This window comes from Haliaeetus leucocephalus, unplaced genomic scaffold (assembly GCF_000737465.1).
Source record: "Haliaeetus leucocephalus isolate CR32 unplaced genomic scaffold, Haliaeetus_leucocephalus-4.0 Scaffold160, whole genome shotgun sequence".
NCBI classification, from domain to species: domain Eukaryota; kingdom Metazoa; phylum Chordata; class Aves; order Accipitriformes; family Accipitridae; genus Haliaeetus; species Haliaeetus leucocephalus.
The window spans coordinates 119,145-136,198 of record NW_010972596.1 but is presented as its reverse complement, the minus strand read 5'-3'; the positions used below and the strand labels follow the sequence as shown (position 1 = coordinate 136,198).

Sequence of the window (17,054 nt, the reverse complement as noted above, 5' to 3'; positions counted from 1 at the left end):
GCCTTGCTTAAGTTCAGATGAGCGATATTAACTGCTCTTCCCTTTGTCCATGGAGCCAGCCATCTCCTCTTAGAAAGCAGTCAAGTTGGTCAGGTACAGTTTGTCCTTTGGAAATCTGTGCTGGCTGTTGCCAATCACCTTCTAGTCCTTCACATGGCTGGATGTGAATTCCAGAAAGATTTGCTAATCTTTAAGGACTGAGGAGAGGCTGACCAGTTTCTAGTTTCCAGGATCCTCCTCATCAGTCTTTTTGAGATTGAGAATAATGCTTTATCTCCGGTCACTGGAGACCTCCACAGATCACCACTAAATTTCAGGAATTCTAGACAGTAGCCTTGCAATGACATCAGCCAGCTGCCTCAGCATCCTGTCCTGCCCCAGACTTGCAAATATCCACCTTAGATCAACAGTCCCTAACTTGATCTTTGACTTTCACCTCTCTCCCTCAATCTTTAGTAGCAGGCCTAACTGGGAAACCTAGAAGCACATCCTTCCACTAAAGACACAGCAAAAGAGACTTGAGTACCTTAGTCCATTCCATGTCCTCCAGCACAGGGTCTCTCACCCCATGAGCAAAATAGCCGCATTTTCTACCATCTTCTTTTTCACACTATTTTACCTATACAAGCCCTTCTTGCTTTGCTTCACATTCCTCAACAAGTTTAACTCCAGCTGAGCTGCAGCCCTCTTAATACCATTTCCACCTGCCTAGACAATGCTTCTACATTACACCTGGGAAGCTCATTTCTTTTTGAATCATAGAATCATTTAGGTTGGAAAAGACCCTTAGGATCATTGAGTCCAACCATAAACCTAACACTGCCAAGTCCACCACTAAACCATGTCCCCAAGCACCACGTCTACAAGTCTTTTAAATACCTCCAGAGATGGTGACTCAACTACTTCCCTGGGCAGCCTGTTCCAGTGCCCGATAACCCTTTCGGTGAAGAAATTTTTCCTAATGTCCAATCTAAATCTTCCCTGGTGCAACTTGAGGCCGTTTCCTCTTGTCCTATCGCTTGTTACTTGGGAGAAGAGACCGACACCCACCTCGCTACAACCTCCTTTCAGGTAGTTGTAGAGAGCAATAAGGTCTCCCCCTCAGCCTCCTTTTCTCCAGACTAAACAACCCCAGCTCCCTCAGCCACTCCTCACAGGACTTGTTCTCTAGACCCCTCACCAGCTTTGTTGCCCTTCTTTGGACACGCTCCAGCACCTCAATGTCTTTCTTGTAGTGAGGGGCCCAAGTTTGGTTAAACAGGAAATTCCAAACTGCATTTGTCCTTGCCTCCTGCCACACCTACCCTTTTTCTTAAGGACTGGTGCTTTGAACACACTGCCCTTGAAAATAAACCAGCTCTCCTGAGCCCTTTCTACCCTCAAGACAGCCACCAATGTCATCCTGCCTCCCAATTCCCTGAATAAGCTAAGTCTGCTCTCCCAAAGCTCAGGTTCTTCAGTCTGCTTATCTCCTGCACTTTTCTCAGGACCTTTAACTCTACCATCTCTACTGCCTGCAGCCAAGCCTCCCATTAGCTACGATGTTCCTGCCAGTTCTTCCTTGTTCATGAGGAAGAGATCAAGTGCAGCACCTTTCTTAGTTGGCCCATCAGCATGTGCCACAAAAAACTGTCCCCAGTGTTCTCCAGAAGTCTTCTGGATTACTTGAACCACAGTCAGTTGTCCACCCAGCAGACGTCAGGAAGGTTATTCTCCCAAGAGAACCAGGGCCTGTGATAAGGAGAGGTCTCCCACTTGTTTAGAGGTGGTTTTGACCACTTGTCAACTGGGCAGTCTTTGCAGGAGAAGCTTGACCACAACATGCCCTGCGGTGGCCTTCTCTGATCCTGATCCTTAAGCATTCAGCCAGCTCATCATTCATTCTGTAACAGAGCTCCATGAATTTGAGCTCATCTTTTGTTAAGCCTCGTGGCCTCATCTTCCCCACCTGTCCTTCTTGAGTGCCTGTATTCATTCATACAGCCCTCCATCATGCAACCCTGCCAGCCATGTCCCTAATTCCAGTCACATGACAGCTCTGCAACTGTGCACAGACTCCCAGATCCTCCAATTTGTACATGGGCACATGCACCCTGGGGAAACAGACACTTCAGATGAGCCTTTGGTCATTCCACCTTCTCAGGAGGAAGGTGAAAGAGCCTTTGTTGTCATGCTTTCCGTTGTGCATGTCCCCTTCTCCTCTTAATTCTTCTATTTGCAAGCTTTTGTCTCCATTGAGTAACAAGCCTAGTTCAAAAGCCCTCCTCACCAGCTTAGCAAGTCTGTTGGCAAAGAAGCCCTTGTTCCACTTTGTCTTTCCACAGCAATCCTGATCCGCAGCTGATTTACAGGATACCTCCATTTCTGTCGAAGTCTAGTCACAGGTGTTTTGTTTCAGGGTTCCACCCCCACCCCCAGCTCTCTAAAGTTTAAACAGCCCTATAAAAACTGAGGTTTAGAGACTAAAAAAGGTAAAAGCACTCTCAAAAATGGGCAGTCTGTTCATCATGGTGGGGCTGGAAGAAGAGATCTCAACCTAAACAAAGGCAGCTAGAACAGAGATGCACTTAGCATCTCAGTGCAAGTCATTAAAATACATATGAATAGCAAAAAAAACCCCAGGTATTTTCTTACCTCCGCCATGTCTTCAAAACAGCTGCCTACTAGTGGATGAGGACTACCTTCATCTGTCATTTCAACAGTGTCTTCTATATGACCCAGTAACTTCACACTGAGTTCATGAATGTCCGATATACGACTAAATATATTTTCCACATCCTGCAAAAAGCCACAGAACCAGACAAAAATCAAGTGGGAATTGGACACAATTCTAAGAGGAAGAATGTTATGTGCAAAGCTACTCTGTTATGGTATGAAAGTCAAGCACTTCCTTAAATAGAACAATATTTTTTAATGTATTTTATTATTTATTTTCTGTATAATTTATATAAGATCATAGAATTTATTTTTAAAATGATTACTATATATATATATGTGTAAATATGTAAAAATTTACAATGATTCAAACATGGCAAAGAACAGTGACAAATCTTAAATTACAGGCCTGCAAGTGAATATAGTAAACTGAGTGGTTTCTTCCACAGTTCTACAAAACCCATGCTTCCCCACAAGTGCTCCTTTACTATTTCCATTTCAGCACTCGAGACAAGTGCTTCCTCTGCTATTGACATGTTAAACTGGACAACAGTTAAGTTCTAGAAGTGTTCACCTAGATTTATAGGAGGGGTTTTTTTGTTTGTGGTTTGTACAATACTTACATGAGATGAAAATAGTTTGGAGTTGGAGGCATATGGTTCTCTAAAAACTCTGATAATGAGATTTAGTTCCCTTATATATTGTCGAACCTCTGCCATAAATGACTTCACTAGGTCATAATAGGTTTGCTCCCCTGAGGTGGAGGGTTCCTCATCAGATAAAGTTAGTGCACTTAAATCTTCTACATCTTGATGGAACATATCCATTAATACCTAGGTAGCAAAGAGGGGGAAATCCACAAAGTGAGAACTTCTTTCCAAGATCTACCAGTAAGTTACCAGTAAAGGAAATCCATTATTCCCACGAAATCAGACTGATCAGCAGTTAAGATTTAAGTATTATCATTCTGCAATTGGTTAAGCATTAAAAAATCAATATTAATTGCTATGAATTTGCAAGTCATTATTTGCATTGGCAATTTCTGAAGAATTCCCAGTCATTTAGACCAATCCAGGCATCTCGCCAAGAACGAGGTCCTAAAATCAATTCCAATTTTAAGAGGTCTATGAAGTATACAGACACATTTAGCTGTATTCTATTACTCTGAATTAGCCATGCATAATCTAAGTTTCTGCAGATAGTACATTATCTGAAGTAAAAAAGTGTGTGCATTTTGGCTTTTCAGCTTTAGCTTTAACAGGAAGTCACGCATGATCGTGCTCAGAACCCCGTAATCTAACTGCGATGAATACTGGCCTGCCCACACGCTGTACGTGGCCTGGTTTCTGTCCTTAACTCCTGAGTTCTCTTGTTAAAACAGACCCTCGAGGAAGGGCACCAGCTTCAGAAAAGCTGGCAGTCACATTGCAGAACTACACAGACAGAAGGACCTCTAAAAACTTTGACTACCAGTGGTCCTAATTCATACCCAAGCAAGGCTTACCAAACACAAGCAATTAATAACTTGAACTTCTCAAGTAAAGTGGATCATGGAACACTTCTGCCAAACGTGGTATCTGAGCCAGGAGTTGTTACAATGACTTAGCAAGTGGCAAACAGAAATCACACTTTGGGTTGTTTCTGTAATACTCAAAGAACATCTTAAAGGTAAACTAAGTAAGTTGACTGCAAATTAGTAAAAGGCATCCTAATTTGAAATATCTTCAGCAGAAAGAAAACCTAGAGAGTGTCCACAAACAATCTACAATGATGTAGCAAATCTTAACAACAAGCCAGCATAAGAGGTAGTTCAACATACAAGATGACTTTGTCCTGGGATAGACAGATGGGACAGTATTTATAAACAAACCTGCTGCCCAGAGCTACAACCCTTCCAGGAAGCCACAAAGTGTATCAAACAATACAAAATAAATGAGAACTTAAGTGCTGCTTGCCAGCCTCCCTTCCGAACAGAGGTGAAGCCATGGCAACCTAAGCCTGTTACTGCAGAGACTGACATGACTGCCGTCAATCACTGAAAAGACTGAGGAAAAGACTGCAGGATCAAAGGTGTAAATACCCCTCTGAGAACCACAGGAGGGAAGGCTAACACATTAAACATGAGCTAGAGTTTTAAAATGGCAGAAAACAGAATGAAAAAAGTGTTTTTCAAAATAATTATAGAACTGGAGATCAAGAATTAAACTTCTGAATGAGCCACAACAAACATGACATTTACCCTGGTATTTACAGTAAAAGTCTTCTTTCTTTAAAGCATGTTACAGGCACCACTCCAGAAGACGTCAGTTAACCAAGCTGTTGACTACCGATACTAGACAAAGGAACTATGCTGCAAGAGAATACTTGGGGATCTATAAGTTCAAGAGATGGTCTGGTAGGTTCTTCAGACTTGAATGTTGGAGAAACACACCTACCTAGAGCAGTCATTCTTCACCCAGGTCTTGTCCTAACACTCCTCAAAAATATACAGGTCTAGTGAGGAGGTATATGGGCACACAGCAGGTTCTTTCTCTTAGTGAGTCAAAGGTCCCTGCTACACACCCTGGTCTTAAGCTTCTCTGAAAGCAGAACAATGGACATTTTGCATTAAGACTGACTTCTTCTGAAACTCTAAAAACAGAAGGCAATTCATCTTTCAAAGCCAGTGAATGTACATGGAACTCAGGTTATAAGGAGAATCCTAACTAATTCTGGGGAATGCGACATTATAGGGTCACTACTGTAAGAAATTACATGGAATAATGCAGGTATTCAAGGATTCCCCAACATTTGTAACTTTACTTCACGGACACAGTTCTAGCACATACTTGAGCTAGAAGATTCCAGGCTGTATTCACGGGGTGCGTATCTCACTACTACGAAATCCACAGAAACAAATTAAAGTAACTGTACCCCAGATAATGAATTTAGAGCAATTAGAAGCACAAGCAGATAGTAGAAGAAAAACAGCTTGCGTTTTAATGGAGTTTGTTTTTTGCAGACAAGGCAAAATTTTCCAGATGGATGGCACAAAAGCAAGTGTGAAAGTGCTCGAGAAAAAAGTAGCACACAGGGCCAAGAAACTGTTCTGGTTGGTTTGTTTTAAAAAATAAAAACAAGCAGAACACATGTTATGGGTACGAACATAATATACTATGAAGTTTCTCAATGCAACTGGAAAGAAAACACTTTGGGAGCACCTTTCAATGACTTGTTCTGCTGAGGCAGTAAACCAACAGGCCTGCTTTAGAGCCTTTCAAAAGTTTCTTCTGTGTACATATCAAAGAGTTCCTCCAATGCAATGTAATGGTAGTTCCTAAATCAACTTCTTCACAACTCTTCAGCTCACCACCTTTCCTAGGACAGAAAAAAGCATGCAGCAACAGCACTTGTTCCTGTTACTATTCTATGACAAGTATTGACACATACACCTTCAAACCCTGCCCTAGTGACCCAGGCAGATATGCCCAAAAGCAAGAGTGACCAAGATTACTGTCCTGACTGAGAAGTACTTGACTCTTCAAGACCTCACCAGGTATCTTAAAAGAGAGTAAAGAAAGGTGAAGAAAGTAGGATGAAAAAAAAGCAAGCAGGAATGAGACAAAGGCATTCACTGAAACGCAGAGACGATCCCAACCGAAGATATTGATTAACACAGACCAAGACAAAATACTGAAAAGAGGTGATTAAGCTGAAAATCCCTAGACTTCAGCAATATTAGAGATTCTTAAGTCCTATCCCTTAAAGGATTAACTTCAAACTTTGTTTTTTAAACAATGGAAAAGTTGAGATGCTAATGAGGTGGCCACAGAAGCTAGAGTGCAAAGGCACCTGAAAGACAGACAGGGGCCCTTGCTCTATCACTGCTGGAAAGAGAGGTGGTTCCTGACTGAACCTGATGAATCTTCCAAAGCTACAGAAAACGCTACCTGCAGATAAAAATATGGACCGCTAAAGAGGATTAGGCTGAGACGCTAATGCAGGTAGGTTTTTTGTTTTAAAATGCTGGACCATCAAAAAACTACTTTTTACATGCAATACGGTCTTACTTATTTTGGGAGAACACCCAAGCTTAATTTCAGCCTTCTTTTTTCAAGCTACAAAATAAGGCTCCACTATTACAGCTTAGGAATGTTAAATTTTTAAGTTAGTGCTGCTTCTTAATTATTTTTAAAGCATTTGCACATTACTGACATTAGGCAAGTGATATCAAAAGGAAGAGAGATTTAACTATTAATAAGCACAAGCAACAGCTCTGTAAGCTCAATTAGCTTTTTGGTACCTTTGCTCTATTACTGGAACCACATTTTATGGCAGTAATTTCTTCTTTCAAAGGTACAACACTCCATGTACTCAATAAGGAATAGACAACGTCCTCTCAAGACTTAACTAAAACTTCCCATTAACATGAGAAACAAGAGTTAGGCTTACCTTATCAGCACACATTGCCACTTTAATATCTTGTTTTGTTATCTCATAATGTCTTATATTCCGCACATAATTCCCAACCAATTTTAAGATGTCTGCAGAAATGTATTCTAATACTGCCACTATGTAAACAGACACTTGATGGTCAATTTTGTAGCCTAGAACTTCCTGAAAGGAAAAGAAATAAGCATTCCACTGTTACTCAGTCAGTGAAATACACACCATAGGTTACAACTAAAACCAGTAAGTTTACGACCCTACTCAATAAACATTCACCACATATCCACAGTCTATTTTAGTAATAGAAACACAGCAGTCGGTAGGCCTAGAAAAGAAACGGCATCTTTGTAGATGCTGCTCTATTAACTGTGGAAGTGACAACAGCCAATAACTATACTAAAAACCTCACTTAAACAGTTAGGGCTATTTCCAGAAGTTTCTTAAGTGTTTTCCTAGTCATGCAAAATGAAACAAGAACAATCAAATTCATAGCAAATGAGTTCTTGGCTTTGTTTGTCCAAGAGAGAATTAACTAATTTTTAGGTGAAAAAGAAATATATGCAATTAACTAAACTGGAACACTTAAAATAAAACTATGTAACAAACACAGATATTCTTAATTCTTTTCGTTTACACTTCAGGCAGCATACAGACATTACATGAAACAAAGGTGTCAACTCCTAACTGCATTCTAAAAGCAAGATTACATCACTGCTTACCTTTAATAAGGGATGGATTTTTTCTACTGGGAGAGATAACGGATTTCTTCGTTTCCTCTTCTCAATAGCAGACTGGGCATCAGCTATTGCCCACTTATCAATAGGATGGGGAAAACTTTTTTGAACACGATCCTTAAAAAAAAACCAAACCAGGACTAAAGGGTAAATGCACAATCTGAATGAGCTTAGCAATATTACTACATTATCAAATCACTTTCCATTACTTAAAGTTTGCTTATGTTAGTATATCAACTATAAAAGCTTGTACAACATGCGTAAATTTCATCATTTTGCTACATACTGCTCACTACATTCGTAAGGCTGTATGAGAATATCATTATCACAGAATAACCTAGTGCTCAAAATTTGACAAATGCCGGAATTAAGTTGCCATTGCAGGCACAATTTGCTCCCCCTGTGCACATGCCTGGTAATTCAGCATTTAAATAAGTGGCTGCATTTTATCCTAGCACTTTATTCCCTGCACAGAATGGTCACTGAATGAGGTATGAGTTTTCTGTTTCACCTTCACTGATCAGTACATGGTCCAGACTGTATACATGCAAGCTGCTCTGACAACAGCAATGAACTTAACAAGAAAAAAGAGAACACCCGACAGCACCCACATATTTTAAAACAGTTTCATAGTCTACAGTTGGACCATATATGCCCCAGTTTATTTACTCCTTCCAGCAGTCAGCGTGCCTGAGGACACCTACACTCTCCCATGCACTGAACAACTCTCTTACTGAAACTCACAGACAGGTCTCTGGACCGTTGAAAAGCTTCACCGTTTTTGGTGGCCCTAGTGTTCAGAGATGTCGGAAATCTAATTTCTCAGATAACTTCATACTTCATTTTTTCAGACCACAGTTCCCACTGACTGTTTCAGTTGCAAGTGCTCACTTACGTAAATATGAACCCCATTTGAGCAACCATGAAATGAGGAAGATGAAGTTAATGACCACTTACAAAGAGCTGGTACAGGACAAAGTACACAAACAAAAACTTTCTGACAAAAAACTGGGATGGAATACAATTCTATGAAGGTGGCACCCAACTTTCCAAAGTACCAGCTTTTCTTTTTCTCCCCTCATCATACCACTTCTGCAAAAGAAAAGCAGAGGTCCTACCAAAGAAAAAGTCTCATTCACTATCTAATACCAATTCACTCCACTAACATAGTCCAGCCTGCTGATTGAACAATGAAGGTGTCCTGGGGGAAGAATAAATGTGTATGACCATATAATTAAAAACAGCATCATTATGCTTAAACACAAAGGGGGTAAATTGAGGTTGCTTGATCATCTCTAATTCTTGCATTTCTCATTCTGACTTCACAGCCGTAAGACTTGTAATGCAATGCTGTGTGTCAGGTTTTTTGTTAGCAGTGTTTAAAACACAGCATTAAACAATCTTCCACAAACTTCTTGTCTCTTGAGCTGCCAGACCAGAATAATGTTGCAAAGCGGGCCAGCCATTTAAAGGGGACACTGGAACACCATTAGAGGTGTCAGTGTTCAAAAGAGAAGAGGAAGGATGAAATTCATAAATCTTGAGCTCAGAAACCGCTACTTTGTTGTTTGGGTTTTTTTTTTAAGAGGTTTTGAGGGTTTGGGGTTTTTTTTTTTTTTGCCATCCGTCCACTTCTCTCAGAACATGAGGAAGTTGCATCTTGTTTTGTTACCTAACCTGGCACAGGCACAGCCCCCGAGTACTGGAAACCAAGAGGCACAATACACATGGAATCTGCAGCTTGGCACCAAAGTCTTCCAATTATGGTTAAGCACAAAGGGCTACCAAGATATTCATGGGTTTAGAAGCTTAACTCATTTAGCTTAACGAATTTGTTCCTCAGCTGGAGAAACTCTTCTCAGATCAAGCCCTCTTCTCAAACATCAAGCTGCTTTTCTGAGCAATAGTGGTTGTAGATCTTTGAAAAGGCAATTGTAAGAGAAGAGGTTTCTATATAGAGGAAAGAAGTGTTCCTCAACTCATTCTGAGAAAGTGACTGAACTATTTTTGTTCAAATTTCCGGGACGGTGCGGGGTATATCAGCCTAAATCATCACGCTGAGAAAGCAGCACAGAGCCTCAGACTAAGCAGCTACGGTTTGCATACAATATCAGTGGGGAAAAAAGGTCTTTTGAAAGGAACCAGTCAGTTTTATGTACACAAGTTACACTTACCATCCATTATACAGTAATACAGTTCAGAGATAGTTTTACTGTGCATTGAGCAACAAATTCAATTGATAGGAAAATCAGTTATTAGGTAACTCAGCAGGCTTTATGCAAAAGGTTCTGCTACCTAAAGATACATAATTACTGCTTTCCTTTTTACATTGTGAAATGATTAATATATTAACTTTTCACGTAACAGTTCAAATTACAGATTTGTAATAATTATTCTCTATACCTCTACATCCAGAAAACTTCTTGGTTGGGCTTGACACAACATACTTAACAACTGGAGAATTAACTCCTCCACATACTGTAACGCGTCTTCAGTAGAGGAAAGTTTAGGATGGACTTGCACCTGAACCTACAGGAAATAGAAGAATTCAAGCTTTGAGTTTTGCTCTTCCCCAAACCACGTGCTTTACTTGCAAAAGAAAGGTGACAAAAAGAAAGAGCCAAACAGCTCAAAAAAATCCAACCCAAAATGTAGCTGTTAAAGCACACCAGACAAACATGAGTGAAACACTCATCTACACCTGATAGAAATACAAATCTCAAATGTTAAATGTACTCAAATTGCTGTAAGTGACATTTTATGTCAAGAAAACAGCTAATTAATAACGGTCCTTAGCAGTGCAATTAAGAAAACTGTTTAAAAACCCTGCATATATTTATCTTTCTCCCCTAGTTCTTAAACCACTGTTTGTACAAGACATTTTAGACATGGTGTTTGCTCCCTTCCACAACTCATTGTTCGTCACTCAACCCACAACAACGAAATACAGAATTTTTTTCAGAGAGCACACTACAGAAACAGCAACGATGTCAGCAGTATTTAGCCTTCAAATTATTTAATCTATTCTCAATTAGCTCTCACTAGAGCAAGATTGGTTTAGGAGTTTTGTTTCCATACTGATTTTTTAAAAAGATGTCAGCTCTAGAGTAAAAAAAGCCTTCAAAAAAGGCCACAGTGTTGTCCTGGCATTAAGTGGCAATTCAGAAGTTCTGAAAGTTTGGTCTACACACGTTTACTATTATGTCATAAGTGTCTGTAAATTCTCACTGGTGTAAATCCACAGAGGCACAATCCTTGCTCCTCCCATTATTTTTCCAGACAGCCATTTAACTTCTGAAACTTCTGTAGTTCACGAAATAGCACAGTTTTAACCAGTTTAAATTTTAGGTATGCAAAGCTCAGTGCTTCAGAGCTTAAACAGACAGGCAGTTTAATCCCAATCCTACATCAATGGCAAATATTATGCCAAAGCAAGGTGACTGCTAACTTTCACAACACATCTTTCAAGACCCAATTTCACCATTTTATCATTCCACTGCACACAGCTCAAAATGCCTCCATTTCTCTCAATCACTAACACAAAAGCTTAACTACCTTAAACCAAAACCCAACAATCTGTCTCATCCAAATATTAAACCCATGTCTATATTCAAATAATGGTGCCATAATTATTTAATTTCACACCTGAGTTCTCATTCCGGTTTGCAGTTACAGCAAGAATTAAATATTATGAAGTTCAAACGCACAACAGCCTCAAATAGAAATCCACTTGCTGGCTAAGGCACTCATTAGCTTGAAAACTTCATGTCTGGGCATAGTCCTGGTGCTCATTTAACTGCTGTTGAGGTTTAAGTACGCTAGATCATGCATTTAGTTTCTTGCAGATTGCATACCCTTATGCAGCAGGTCTTAAAAAACATCTCCAGAAGTTACTCCTTTTTTAACTTAAAGGCAGTCTGGCAAAAATAGAACAGGACAACTTCTCTTCATTTGACTAGCTAACACAACTATTTTGATTATGCCAACAGTTTCATTTTTCCTAAGAACTTCACCACGCACAGCTAGAGTGTGTTTGTGGAGGTACCCGAGTAACAGCACGCCCAGCAGTCCCAATCATTAATTTACAATTCAAACACTGACATCTGAAATACTGTACCAGCTTGGAACATCTTAACACCAGAAATTACAGATTTGCAGAAGTATGCTCTTAAAGATCAGAGCTGATCTGAGCTGCCTTGAATTATTTTTTTTTTAAAGCCAAACTGAACAAATTTGTATTATATTCTCCCTGCAGTATACTCTAGCACTTTGTACTTTAAGAAGTGTTAAATTAGCAAGTCAATCCGACAGTAAAAATACAGAGCATGATAAACCAGAGTGACGAAGAGCAGCTCCATTTTATCCTTTATTTAGAAAACAGATTGTAAACTTAAATAGCGTCATCACAACTCTTTCAGTCTGTAACACAGAGTCTATAGGAATAAGAACAAGCAAACAAAAATACCACATCAGGCCATGACCTGAAACATATCCATAGTCAGCCGAAACAGTCAACAACAATAACCTACTCCTAGTTAGGGAGATGAAGCTCCATTTTTCCTAAGCATTTATGTTTGGGGGCAATTACATCATTCTTCTCAAAGGCCATCGTCTTCTGGCATTATCAAGCTCTACTTTAGTAGAATATCCACCTCAGGCAGAGGAAAACATCATGCAGTGCCACTGGCTTGCCAGTGTAGTTTATCTATATTAGGTAAGTAATAAATAAGCTTCACTGCTACTTAAGTGAGATTTTGTATCATTTAGGATTCAAAGTTGTCAAGCGAAAGCAAGAAAACAACTAGGCTAACAAGGAAAACTACAGGATAGCTTGGTGTACAATTATCATAGAAACGTGTAATTTTAGCACCTGCACTACCATAGTACCTAAGACTCCCATCAGGAGTGAAACAGTGTTATTTGAGGGTACTCAAAGCAAGTCCCAAGAAGTCCATTATCTAAGGCATGATGCAAGACTGGGTAAGATGCAAGATTTAGTCAGGGAAGACAAGAAATGAGAACATCTGTTAGCATATACCATCACGTGACCAGTTTCAAAAAAGAAGATCAAGTTACCAGGGGGTTTCCATCTTTCTCATATAGTCAGCTCAGATTTTAAATTAAAAAAACTGGGCCACCCTGCCTTAACACCCTTGAAAAGAAGCAGCATGGCTTGCATCCCACCAGATCCTTCACAGTCCTATCTTAGGCACCCACATGATAAAAACAGACTAACTTCTGAAGTGTAGTGATGTTTAGATAAGATTCTTATCTAAACATTTAACCTCTCCCTTAAATAATGACAGAACCCATCCCTTCCCTTCTACACACAGCCCAAAATGTCTGTCTTATATGATAGGGAAATTAGTAAAAGAGCAGCTTAAGATCTTTTCATAAAAGCTTCAATTCTTCGGAATACCACAATAAATTCCAACAGGCAAATACAATCTACATCAGCTACAAATCCCTGCCTCCATGGCTCCGTTTTCACTCAACTCATCTGATAACTTTTTTGAATGTTCAATCTTCTCAATCTTTTTTAATTCTCAAAAGGGAAACAACCAGGATTCTCTTTATTTGAAGATAAGCACAGCCAGCATTTCTTGAACAGCTTTTCATGCTCTGTTTAAGAACACAAGCAGAGACAAGCAGTATCCACTTAAGAAAATTTGTAGTGCTTCAGGAAAATTCTATGATATGACCACTTGGCTTTTTTTTTTTTTTCTCCTTTCCTTCAAAACAACAAAAGCAAGGAATTTCTATCAGCAATGGCAACAGCTTAAAAATTAGGCAACCATAAATCTAAAATGCCAGTAAAAGTCAATGAAACCAACTGAAAAAAAATGTGCTTAACGAATAATACAAATATATCTGATCTTACTTTATAACCCTTAGCAACTTATTTTATATAAAGCTTTCTCAAACCATTCCTTTCAAACTCTACTTAATAAGTTAGAATATAAACACTCCCACAAGCCTCCTGGGAAGCAGTAGGGACCTAGACCAAACCCAGAAACAAGTTTCAGTTAAAGGACTGCAGGTGGAACACCTTCAGCTTACACAGAGGCTTAGTCTCCAACTGGTCCAACACAACTCCTAGGCTGGTCACAAGATGACACAAACCCAAGTCTAGATGGACACTCAGCAGCTCATTCTGCACTAGAATGAGGCGTTTGATAACAGATAAGAAAGGAAGACCCACACAGTGAATTTAACAACCTGATTGATACTAAACCACACTTCCTTAGCAACAGTTTTCGGTTACCTCTTCCTCACGCGGCCATGAGGAAAAGCCTAATTTATGTCAATTGTAAAGCTGAAAAATTTCAACTTGCAATGAAAAAACCTCTCCAAAGACTTCTTAAAGCAACTTCACATTACAGAAAAACACCAGCGTAATGCTCCCAAATCATCATTTAATAATCAACGCAATCAGGCTCGTGTTTCTCAGTTCTTCCACTAGAAAAATCCTACATGTGAAAGGCTGCAGAGAGAACAATACTGAACTGAGTCCCATCAGGAGCAGCAGAAGCTCCAGCAGCTTCAAAAAAAAGCACATAACAGAAGGAAATAATTCTAAAGATACTTAATAAACTGAAATAAAAACGAAGCACCTACTGTTGGTTAGAGATAATTTTTTTTGTATCTGGACAAGACTACCCATCTGCTGGGATTCTGGCAAGAAGTCACAGTATGACTCAAAACCCAACGCCTGCTAAAGAACAAGTGTGCTTCACGGCTGAGTACAGGTACTGCCACGCTGCCAGTCTTCCTTGGTGGCAGCTGAAATGCTTGTAAGAAAGTGTCTAAAGAAAAACACCCGTCATATTTACCACAGCATTTTGATAATAAAATGGAAGAACCTGTAATAAGACAACAGGCCAAGCTGTTTTCCAAACCACTATCAGACAGAGTGAAACTTTACTGATCATAAGCATTTTTCTAAACCTTTGCAGGTGCAGTTTATTCAATAGATTATTAGTAGAAATGAGCTGGCCACAGAGCAGGTTTTTCTGAGGGGGAGGGAAGAATTTTCTTCACTTCAGTAACTTTGAAAGTCTTCGCTAATGTTATAACCCTTATTTTTACTCAGCATATCTTTCGTTCATCTTCCCTCCGTGACTACAAAACTACTGACAAGCAACTGCTTAACACTGAAACACTCCGGGATGAAATATTTTATGCACAGCTTGCATGGATGAGTGTTCTCATAGTGCAAGCACGACATCAAAAGGTTTTTTCTTCTATTCTTGTACATCACAGCTGGTATTTGGCAACCCTGCGCATGTTTTGTTATCCTGATCAATGAAAAATCCAGTAAATTAAACCAAATACAAATGTCTTGGATCCACACTTCACTAACAATTCGCTGAGGCCACAAGACTCGGATTTTTTTTCTAACATTTCTCTTGATGTATCAAGGCAGCAGTATTATACTGCACCAGTGAGCACGTGAAAAAACTTACAGTAAAGACTTGAACCGTAGGAGGATCTTATATCCTCCACAGCCATCGGAAGAACAGAGAACCCAAAGCAATCAGAAATTAAGGGTGTTCTACATCTGCAGTGAAGCAGTGCCAAGAGTAAGAAGTGCCATTCTGAGTAGCAAGTGGCAACTGGACTGTCATCTGTTCAAAGAACTAGGTAATTAAAAGTCAGGTAGAAATATCTTTGTCGGCCACAGCTTCCTGAGCACTCTGTAGTCACTGAAGCAGCTTTTCTCGCCTCTTTTGCTCCATGAAAGGTATAGAAGACTGACTACACAATACATGGAGTACCCAGAGGCACACCATCTGGAAAAGTTTCCTTAACTGCAGAAGCAAATCCCCGTCAGCTGTCAAGCCACATCAGTCCAATCATTTTGACCACAACGAATTCTGACAGCACCCCTTATTAATTGCTCAACTGATTCAAAAGAACTTGAGGTACGCAAACAATGGAACATCCGTAGAGTAAGAAAGTTCCTTTGTTTTTCTCAATCGTTGAATTGCTTAAGGTACCACTCAGTAAGAATGACACACTTTCTACTGTAAAAACCAACATATCAGGGAAGAAGCAAGTCATAGGCATGCAGAGAAATTCTGACTGCATAAACAAGAGTTATACAACCAAGGTGAAGCCACAAGGAAAGACGTTTAGGAAAAACTATCTAAAAGGTTATGACCAGAATGAAGTGTATAAATTCCCTAGGGAAGGAACACCAGTGTTGGAAGAGGCAGCACTTTGCAGGTGTCCCTTCTGAGTCCGTTTTCCAAGGTGTTTTAAAAGCCATGTATCTCCATCTCCAGCCACCCAAGAGCTCTGGTGTTTCATGTGTCTTGAATCCTCTGTCTTCAGCCCCAGCATCTCACCTTCTGTCCATCTCTGCAACTACAATTTCAGACACCAGCTGTTATTCTTACTTCCTTTTCTTGTACCTCATCACGATTACTGTCTTTCATCAGCAACCAAGGATCTCTGTAACACTCCTCTTTTACTGCTTCAAAATAACAGTGACCGGGCAAAGAAGCATCTCAGTACACATCATTTTCTTCCTAATTGAGTGCACTGGAGTCTATCTTGACAGCATCTGAAGGAGAATCGGAAGAAAAGGGATTACATTATGAACTGAATGGTACAAGAGCTGCTTTTTGCACATGCAACCGTTCAATGCGAATACAGTTCTACTGCTAAAGGTTCATGTCTAATGAAACACAAGGCACACCCTCCTAAGAACTCGATGTAGGGAGAGATTTACTCTTACTACATAGTCTTGGGTTTGTTGCTTGATAAAAAAAGTAGAATCAAAATAACTCATTGGGAAAAAGCAAGCCATTTGCAATGATTCAACAACACCTATTTTTTAAGAAAGTGATTCCAAGGCTGTAGTGTTGAGCTCTGCATTACAAGCCAACTCACAGTTACAAAAGGGCAATGGCATTTTAATGATTCGGTCCACGTGCGGCAGCTTTCCCCAATAGCTGCGAACACTCCATCCTGGTATATATACTTCAACAATGTTAAATTAAATGCCACTGTCCTCATCAGAGATATTAATTCAACATAGGTCTTCCCAAACTATTAAGTGTCATTTCCAGCTATGCAGGAAATTATCCCAATCCTGTTTGTGCATCTACGTGGTTTCAAGGTGTTCAGAAAGCAGCTTGCTGTCACTACCTGAGAATGAGTGTCAGCATCTGGTCAGCTAACTGGGGGGGGGGGGGGGGGGGGGGGAGGGGAGGGCGCCCCTCCTAAAAG

The 17,054-nt window shown here is 39.9% G+C and overlaps 1 protein-coding gene across 4 annotated transcripts in view; it reads right to left on the bottom strand.

Moving 5' to 3' along the window:
• SOS1 (son of sevenless homolog 1 (Drosophila)) overlaps nt 1-17,054 on the bottom strand; it is a 52,772-nt gene that overhangs the window by 33,786 nt on the left and 1,932 nt on the right. For 3 of the 4 annotated variants that reach the window (XM_010562433.1, XM_010562434.1, XM_010562435.1), the window contains exons 2-7: nt 16,169-16,386; nt 10,221-10,346; nt 7,803-7,934; nt 7,087-7,251; nt 3,279-3,488; nt 2,635-2,778 (exon numbers count right to left, since the gene is read on the bottom strand). In XM_010562433.1, the coding sequence (XP_010560735.1) occupies nt 2,635-2,778; nt 3,279-3,488; nt 7,087-7,251; nt 7,803-7,934; nt 10,221-10,262 (693 nt within the window). In that variant the 5' untranslated portion in view covers nt 10,263-10,346; nt 16,169-16,386. Of the gene's footprint in view, nt 1-2,634; nt 2,779-3,278; nt 3,489-5,090; nt 5,216-7,086; nt 7,252-7,802; nt 7,935-10,220; nt 10,347-16,168; nt 16,387-17,054 lie in introns of those variants that run through there. The other variant, XM_010562436.1, reaches the window with a different exon arrangement.